General features: G+C 46.6%; 1 protein-coding gene across 4 annotated transcripts in view; it reads right to left on the bottom strand.

Annotated features, from left to right (window-relative positions):
- Positions 1 to 10,000, bottom strand: part of utrn (utrophin) — a 249,561-nt gene that overhangs the window by 40,788 nt on the left and 198,773 nt on the right. For all 4 annotated transcript variants that reach the window (XM_083643533.1, XM_083643535.1, XM_083643534.1 and 1 more), the window contains 3 exons: positions 7,254 to 7,455; positions 5,806 to 5,891; positions 3,815 to 3,972 (listed from right to left, as the gene is read on the bottom strand). In XM_083643533.1, coding sequence (XP_083499659.1) covers positions 3,815 to 3,972; positions 5,806 to 5,891; positions 7,254 to 7,455 — 446 coding nt within the window. The remainder of the gene's footprint in view (positions 1 to 3,814; positions 3,973 to 5,805; positions 5,892 to 7,253; positions 7,456 to 10,000) is intronic.

The following is a 10,000-nucleotide window of genomic DNA, read 5'->3' as shown; positions in this document are numbered from 1 at the left end:
AACTCCAACTCCATGTACTGCACTGAGGGACACGGATTAGTGTCTGAAAGTCTGTTTTGTCTTTCTTTGTCTGTCTCCTTTACTGTTTTTGGAAGGTGTAATTAGATACAGTATGTGTCTTATGTATAGGGTGTTTTGTATTTCTGTCTTTTTGGATTTTTTGTTTTGTTGCTATTTATGCGATTTAATAGTCTGGCTGCGGAAAATAAGTTTCTGCCTTGAGGACAATAATCAATCAATCAATCGATCAATCAATCAATCAATCAACCAATCCATGTGTCCATCTATCAATACCATCTCTCAATCCTTCTACTGTATCTAAGCATCCATAATATCCACCTCTCCGTGTCCAGCTACAGTACAACAGTGCAAAGTATCAGTCCAGACTGTGTGTCCCTCCTGAAGACCAACCTGTCCATTAGAAGAAAAATTACAGGATATAAAAATAAAACGCGACCGCAAAACCGATTTGAGCAGAATCTTTACCGAGCTACAGATCATGTAATGAGACCACTGGAGATACAAACGCAGGGCGTCAACCTTTGAGAAGGCTGCTGGGAATAAACAAATCAGACCTTTCCATCTTCCCTGACACACTGAAAGGGCAGCGGGCACATGATGGATACAAGCATCCAACTAGCAAACATGACAAATAATAGTCATAAAGTGTGTCAGGTTGTAGAGTCTTTACAATGTAGTATAATGCTCCTAAAGAGACTGAAAAAGGCCATTTGCATCTTACAATATAAAGCAATCAGTTGCATTTGACAGATCATGCGTGTGAGAAAACATTCATCAGAGCCTTGGTGTGCGTGTGTGTGTGTGTGTGTGTGTGTGTGTGTGCGTGCGTGCGTGCGTGCGTGTGTGCAAAATGTCAGAGAGAAATGCGTAGGCTTAAAGATCACACGTCAGATAGAGGGAGCATCTGGGTAGACGCATGTCAGGCCATGGCACCCATCAGGAATGGGTTACACTCCCTAGCTACAGTATGTTTCCATACAACTGTTGGATTGCGGATTTATTTTATGAATGAATTATATATTTTATATATATATTATTATACAATTATTATTATTATTTGCAAATGCATTTTCATCTATCACATATTAATTCCTTAAAAATCTGCTTCGAATGAATGTAAAAACTGTTGATATTGGGTAAGTTTCACCAAATTGTGTTCAGCTTTCCAAATGACCATCTCATCTCATTTGCAATACAGTACTGTAATGGATGGGTGGAAATCCAGCTAGTCTCTCTACTCTCCTCCACAGTGTCTCCATACCTCCAGTCATCCCTCTCTACTCTACTCCATCTGTCTATTCAGCATTCATCCTAGAAAACTGTGATCCAAACAAGTGATAACATGGGGTATAGAGTCTAGAAGAGCTCCACGCCAGAGAGAGAGCACCCAAGACCAAAAAAGCACTGTGCTCTAAAAGGCTTTGTTGCTCCTGTGAAGCACTTTGTGACCCTGCTCTGTGAAAAGGTGCTATATAAATACACTTTACTTACTTACATTCTCTGCTCTGTGAAAAGGTGCTATATAAATACACTTTACTTACTTACATTCTCTGCTCTGTGAAAAGGTGCTATATAAATACACTTTACTTACTTACATTCTCTGCTCTGTGAAAAGGTGCTATATAAATACACTTTACTGACTTACATTCTCTGCTCTGTGAAAAGGTGCTATATAAATACACTTTACTGACTTACATTCTCTGCTCTGTGAAAAGGTGCTATATAAATACACTTTACTTACTTACATTCTCTGCTCTGTGAAAAGGTGCTATATAAATACACTTTACTTACTTACATTCTCTGCTCTGTGAAAAGGTGCTATATAAATACACTTTACTTACTTACATTCTCTGCTCTGTGAAAAGGTGCTATATAAATACACTTTACTTACTTACATTCTCTGCTCTGTGAAAAGGTGCTATATAAATACACTTTACTTACTTACATTCTCTGCTCTGTGAAAAGGTGCTATATAAATACACTTTACTTACTTACATTCTCTGCTCTGTGAAAAGGTGCTATATAAATACACTTTACTTACTTACATTCTCTGCTCTGTGAAAAGGTGCTATATAAATACACTTTACTTACTTACATTATCTGCTGTGAAAAGGTGCTATATAAATACACTTGACTTACTCACTTACACTCTTTGCTCTCTGGTGAGCAGTCTGCCTCTGTTAGTCCTTCACCCCTCCAGCTGTCCTTCCTCCACACTATGACTGTATCGCCCCATGTCTCCTCTCCTCCTTTACCTGTGTGTCATAGCCCCTTTACCTCCCTCCCCCATGACGTCTAACGACAGAATTATGGCACTTACAGATTAATTACTGCTGTGGAGAGATGGCTGGAAGGATGAGGAGACAGAGGGATGGATGGATGGATGGATGGATAGATAGATAGATGAAGGGGAGTGAAAGAGGGCCGGTGAGAGAGGCCATATTTATGGGGGTCCAACTCGTTCATCACAGGCCCATTAAACCAAATGGACTGGGTGACTGCACTGTTACTGGCAGGGCAGGCTGACACACAGGTGGCAGAGAGCTTTGTTTGTGTGTGTGTGTGTGTGTGTGTGTGTGTGTGTGTGTGTGTGTGAGAGAGAGAGAGGGAGAGAGAGAGAGAGAGAGAGAGAGAGAGAGAGAGAGATTTGAACTTTCTCTACCTGCCTGCCTGGTTTGATGATTGAATGATTAATGGGTTAGTGGACTACAGCTGGTGTAGCAATTCACAACCAAGTGCGTGTGCAATTTGTGTGTGTGTGTGTGTGTGTGTATGTGTGTGTGTGTGTGTGTGTGTATTTGTGTATTATTATGTCATCAAGAGAGTAGACTGCAGGCAAAGCGTTGGAAAAAGAAATCTGCATTATTTTAAAAGAAAGAAAGAGAAAGTGAGATAGAGTGAGAGGGAGAGAGAGTTTGGTTTATTGCCAATGTCAGCCACACTCCAGCAGCTGCTATTTTGGGAGGTGGAACGCAAGAATGAGGGAAATTTATAGCATCCTAATTTTAATGCCTTGGCTCCAATTTATGACTGTCGAAGCATGAGTCGGGAGAAAGAGTGAGAAAAATGAAAAAGTGATCCCGGGGGATGAAGACATCATTAAATGCGAGCGACGGCCAGCAATAAAGGCAGGAAAGTGGTTAGCTGGCCGCCGTAAAACACTAGAGGACAGCCAGCGGAACGGCGCAGACTTCACGGTTGGTCAACGGAGCTCAAATATTAAGACACTTTCACAAGATTGAGAGAGGGATGGGTCAGATGGAGAACAAAAGGAGGAGGCGAAGACTTCCAATGACAATCAGGAAGTTATCTCAATTTAATGTCTGACAGATTATTTATTACTTGCCAGAAATTCTAATGAGTAATGTGGTCAATTAGATGATTCCAGTTGGATTCACTACTTTCAACTACTTTTGGATTCATTTGTCTCCAAACTCCAATCTACAGACAACCAATACTTTCATTATTTACTATGCAACATCTTCCATGTCGTACTTTGATTGAAGTGGGTAATTCTTTTTTAAGTGTCTTTAATCTGTGTACTGTTATTCTCTTCATTAGCTGCAACAATAAATGTAAAAAAATAAATAATAATAATAAAAAAATAAGTGTAACTGATGAACGTGATGGATAATAGCTAATACAGTATGATAAGGTAGGCTATACGTTTACATAATCTTTGGCTGTGTGTCTGTGTGTGGGTAGACTGACATGCGTGTGTGTGTGTGTGTGTGTGTGTGTGTGTGTAGACTGACATGCATGTGTGTGTGTGTGTGTGTGTGTGTGTACATACGTGCTGGAAGCAGCTGCGGACGCTGGGTTCGATGTTGGAGCCTCCGAAGGCGGCCACCTCGCCCAGCTGCCTGGGGATCTGGATGGCGTCGTGGAGCAGCAGGCCCAGCTGCCTCTGGTCGCACGTGTCACCGGCCGATGCTACCTGGCTGAAGAGGTCTGGAGGTGGGGGGGGGTAAGGTAAGGAGGTTGGAGGTGGATGAAACAAAAAGGAGGAGAAAGAGGGAGTGAGGGTGGGAGATGGAGCATGTGGGTAATGTTAAGATCAAGGGGCAACCTTCAGTCAAGTGCCAAAAACTGCAGTTCTTCAAATGGCCACTTGAGACTGGCTCCAAAAGGGAGTCATTCGCCAAACCCCATTCACCCCCATGTTAAAATACCTGACTTTACAGCATAAACATGTTTACAGCCTGGTTCATAAACGGTTTTGGTCTCTATAGCTAAATTCACCGTTCATAACTATGGGGGTGAATTTTTATATAACTCAGCTGTTTATACAGTCAGTGTATGGCTGCAAAGAGAAGTGTGATTGTATACAGTAGGAGGAAAATGACACAACACTTCTCACTTGATTTATGACCTCAGTAAACACTTTTCTAATCAGTTTATTGTCTCGTTTGCTAGTTTAAAGTGTTTTTCAACGCAGTACTGTATACAAAGTTAACACCATACAAACTGTATGGTGTTAACTTTGTAAAATATGGTCCAATTTAGAGTCAAATAGATAATAAAGCGAGCTATAGGATGTGATTGACAGGTCGCCTGTATATATTGTGTGGCCAAAGAGGAGATTTCAGAAAAAGACGCATTATTAATCTCTCTGTCTCACGCCTTTCATCCTCTGCTCTCTCCATTTTAATCCCTGCCTTCCCGCTCCAACTCCTTCCTCCCAGAGATTGACACAGCCGCAAAGCACAGGCAGGGGCTACCAGACAGACTGCCACAGTGATATATTTTAGATTAAGTTAGGAAACATCTCCAGGCTTCACGAACAGACAGAGCAGAGAGGCTAATCCTGAGAGAGAGAGAGAGAGAGAGAGGGAGAGAGAGAGAGGGAGAGAGGGGGGGATGAGGGGCAATGGCAGTTCTTTCTGTTCTCCTCTGCTTGCTGTTGACTTTGATCTCTGTGTGAGACCTGGCCCTGATGCCAGCTCCTGTTATGTAGGGCTGTGTGTAAACCCGTGGTGCAAACAGCAGCATCGACGTGTGTTCGTGACCTCCTCCCATGCAGACTGTGTCACCTGATAAATCAAACCCTCCCCCCCCCCCCTGACTCTCACTACTTTGTTCTGCTGTGCAATACACTTGACATATGCAACTGTCTCAAAGTGAGTGTCAGATGACAGCTTGTCTGGTTATCTGTGTGTGTGTGTGTGTGTGTGTGTGTGTGTGTGTGTGTGTGTTGCTGCGTAGCTACATGCATAGGCCCGACAGCCAATGAGACTGTAAAAGGAGTAAAGGAGGAAGGGTGCAATCAAGCGCGCTTGATCCCCTTCTCAGCCTAATAGAAACTGCCAGTGGAACGAATAGGCTCAGGGACGCAGTCCACACCATAGGAGCAGAGAGGGAGGAGAAAGAGAGGGGGATGGAGGGAGAGGTGGTGCCAGAGGAGGATAGGATGGTCCATGGATGAACAATGGTGTGAGCAATGACAGCAGAGAGAGAGAGAGAGAGAGAGAGACAGAGAGACAGAAACAAAGAGTAGGCAAAATGACAGCCTTCTCCCACTGCAGCATGCCTCTATCCACTCTCCCTAAACCCCCCAAAAGCAATGGGAACAGGAAATGAAATAAATAAAGAAGAGTAGAAAGGGGTGGGAGGTCTCTCATCCAATTAGACAACCTCTCTCTGGCGGTCTGATTAAGACTGCTGGGATTACAGCCGGGACGGGGCAGTGTGAGAGAGGCTCGCCCGCAGACTGCCGTGCACAGGGGGGCGCTGTGTTTGAGTGCATTAGCAGATACAGTATCTCAGCTAATAAATGACACTTACATTTGTATTTCTCCTCTAGGTGGCCCTTGGAGAGAGAGAGCAATCCTATCTTCATGGACAGGACACGGATCTTCCCACTCCGACCGCTGCGAGGTACACCGCACGCACGCGCACACGCACACGCGCACACACACACACACACACGCACGCACGCACGCACACACACACGCACACACACACCCCCATCAGGCCTCTTAGACAAGTGGCAGTGAGCCAGTCCAATTTACTGTGTGTGTGTGTGTGTGTGTGTGTGTGTGTGTGTGTGTGTGTGTGTGTGTGTGTGCTCTTTCCTGATCTGAAGTAATTAAATACAGCAGCAGTGACAGAAAATCATTATGTGCTGGGAAAGAAAATAGTTTATTTATTGTTAATCTGCATGCTGTAGAGCAGAGGTTTTAAACATGGGGTCCGTGGTCCACCAGGGGTCCTTGAGGGGGGTTTCAGGGGGTGCCCAATAAAATTATGAATTGTTAAACGTCACCATTATTTCATTTACAAGACATGTCTGTGTTATCTACCTGCTTACAATACAGTTAGTCATGGATTCTTCACAAAAGCATATCTACTGTAGCAATAACAATATTTTCAGATTTGGGTCTGAGACACAAATGGGGGTCTGTAGCACTATCACAGACTTGCTCAACTTGCTTTGCCCGGGGGCCACTTTCGTGAAATGATAGAAGGCCAGGGGCCAGTTAATAAACAAACAATATACATTTTTCTGTAGCGGATTGTAGGTTTTTGTGGTGTCAGCCGGAGTTTCTCCAACTGGTCTCACCTCTTTCCCACCTTTCTATTTCCTCCTTCAAATCCCACTCTATTATCACTATTACCCTTCCCACCAAACTTATCATAATCGTCATCTACCGCCCACCCGGACCCCTCGGCACATTCCTCGAAGATCTTCACACCCTTCTCTCCCTCTTTCCCGAAGACACCCCACTGACCCTCACATGGGAGATTTTAACATCCCCCACTTAACTCTTCTCTCTACCCCCTTTCTCAACTTCTTTTCATCTTTAGATCTGTCACTATCTACCTCCCCTCCCACCCATAAAGCCGGTAACCTCCTGGACCTCATCTTCACCCGTTCCTGCTGCATCCCCAACCTCTCAGTCACCCCTCTCCACGTTTCCGATCACTTCTTCATTTCCTTCTCCCTCCCAATCTCCCCTCCCACCTCTCACCCTCCCCCTTCTCTCCCCATTTCCTCCCGGCGCAACCTCAAATCTCTCTCACCCTCATCCCTATCCTCCGCCACCCTCTCCCTCCTCCCCCCCGCCGATCAATTCTCTCTCCTATCCCCCGATGAAGCCTCCCCCACCCTCATATCCTCTGTCCACTCTCTACTAAACCTTCTTTCAGCCCGTGGACAGAAATGGACAGAGACCGAGTCGTAATCCGTCCCCACCCCTCCAAGTCCCCGGCGGCGGCGGTCCTGTACGTACGTGTCGTAGACGTTGAGCAGCCAGTTGAGACACATGTCGACGCACAGCGGCACGTTGACCAGGTCCTTGTGCTCCTGCTCCAGGCCGTCGTAGATGGACGTCAGGCAGTTGATGACGTCCGGCACCGACAGCAGCTGACTGTTGTTGGTGAGCTTGTGCTGATCAAAGGTGGTCTGGGCCACGCTCAGGTCCAACAAGTCCACTGCAGAGGAGACGAGGGCGAGGACGGGAAGACAGCAGGACAAGACAGGGGTGAGGGAGTTGACAGAAAAGGACGTGAGAGGAGGGAACAGGGAGTAGAGCAGACAGTTAGAAATGTTAGTCACCATTCCAACCTGTTCACAGCTTTCTAAAAATGCCAACACATGACTTCAAGCCTGCAGATGTGATTGATCAATTGTCCATAGTAGTCCAGAACAACCTTTGAGAGTCTGCAGAGAATACAGAGAACAGACTGCAGGATAGAGCTGCTGAAATATTAAAATACAACAACAACAAGTCATGAGAGAGTCAGATAGAGAGAAGTCAAGTCGTAACAAACACTGTGTATGCAGGCTTGTCTTGGAAAGGTAAGGACCAAAGAACACAACTACAAACCAAAAGAACAGAACAAACAGGTGCACACAGGTGAGGGAGAGAGACACTGAATGGTCTGCAGGCTTCTAAAGCCCAAGGCGTCCGTCCGTCCGTCCCTCCCTCCCTCCCTCTCTCTCTCCCTCCCTCTCTCCCTCCCTCCCTCCATCAGGTAACAGAAAGAAAAGAGAGCATTGATCCACTTGTGCTAATAAAGCCTTTAGGGATGGCAATCTTAAACACAGAGAAAAATAAAGATATATATGATGAATACACACACACACACACACACACACACACACACACACACACACGCACGGTGGCACGTCCGTCCGTCGGACGGGAGAGAGAGAGAGAATGAGATGGGGCAAATGAGGAGAGGTGTGAGGGGAGGGGCGGGGAGGGGCTGCAGGAGGCGGAGAAGAGTCGTAGTGGAAAACCGTGCCGTGCCGTGCCCGTACGGGGGCACGGTGGCTCAGTGGTAGAGCTGTCGCCTCAGAGTCAGAAGGTCCTGAGTTCGATTCTCGCCTGGGACACTGTGGGCGCTGTGGTTGTGTTCCCCCCCATATCTTCAGTGCCTACTGCCCAGGTGGGGTATCTCGGGGTTCCTCCGTATATAACCCCCCCCACCAAAAACATGCAGAAGATCAGATCGTCATCGTCATCCGACCAGTGACGACAACATCCGAAGTTGGTCCCCGGGCGCTGTACGAGAAAGTGACCACTGCTCCTGGCCTGCCCCCCCGGAGGAAAGGACATGCCTGGATGGGTTAAATGCAGAGGACACTTTTCACCGGCCACCGTCAGCATGAGTGTGTTGTGGCCGCATGCATGTGTTGTGGTGTTCGTGTGACAATAAAAGACGGGGCTTGTCCCGTTACGAGAGAGACATGAATACACACACACACACACACACACACACACACACACACACAGAGAGCAAACGGCTAGATTTTTTGTTATTAGATCTATTAGGCACTTGTGCATTATTAGAGATCATACATTAGAGAGAGAACAGACAGGCAAAGGTCACGAGTCAGATCCCAACCCAGTAGAACCGCCAGCTCTGCAATTCTGTATGCATCCCTCTCCCTGACAGCCTGACCTGCTGGCATTTCTCCATTTTCCACTGCGACTCTTCTCCGCCTCCTGCAGCCCCTCCCCTCCCCTCCCCTCCCCTCCCCTCCCCTCCCCTCCCCTCCCCTCACACGTCTCCTCATTTGCCCCATCTCATTCTCTCTCTCTCTCTCTCTTTCCTCCATCTCTCCTCTTGTTATGTTACCCTCTGTTCCAGAAACAGCGGTAATTACTGGGGTGTATCCACACGGCACAGGCACAGTAGGGCAACTACGTCGACAAAAAGCACAACTTCACTTCTCTCTCTCTCTGTCTGTCTCTCTCTCTGTCTCTCTCTCTCTCTACACATGCAGGAGGTATGAAGCTGCAGACTGTGGCGTGATATCGGGACACCACGCAAACTCATTTGCGCGGCTCCATCCCCCTGGCACAGACTTAACCCAATTACCCGTTTAATGCCGTGTGTGTGTGTGTGTGTGTGTGTGTGTGTGTGTGCGGGTGCGTGTGCGTGCCGTTCTCTCCCGTCTGTCTGTCTCTGTCACACACACATGTTCGTGCGCACACTGAGAAATGCACAAACACACTTGTACAGATACACACTCAGGTCTCCTAGCAAACATGATTCCGGATGAATCCGGGCTAACAACTCGTGATCCTCTCTCTGTGCGTGCGCGCCTGTGTGTGTGTGTGTGTGTGTGTGTGTGTGTGTGTGTGTGTGCGCGCGTGCATGTGTACCTGTGTGTGTGTTCACGTGTGTGCGCGTTCTGCGCTGCGACTCTTCTAATCTAATGGGTGAGATTGAATTGCAGTGCCCAGAGTGGAAATCACAAATACTACTCATGCGTTCCTGGCATGCGATCAGAGAGACAATATGAGATAGCACGCTAAAACGCCTGGCTCATCCAAACTCATTAACAACTAACAAACACAATAACACACTTTGATGCCCACCAAAATTCAGGTACACAGGCCTACTACACACTACACAGCTACACACTACACAGGCCTACAACTACACAACTACAGGCCTAGGGCTGCACGATTAATCATATTTTCATCGTCATCGCGATATGAAAATGCGCGATGAACACCGTAAA

Source organism: Poromitra crassiceps (assembly GCF_964638095.1).
Source record: "Poromitra crassiceps genome assembly, chromosome: 9".
Taxonomy (NCBI): domain Eukaryota; kingdom Metazoa; phylum Chordata; class Actinopteri; order Beryciformes; family Melamphaidae; genus Poromitra; species Poromitra crassiceps.
The sequence above is the reverse complement of the archived record's forward strand: the minus strand, read 5'-3'. Positions and strand labels throughout refer to the sequence as shown.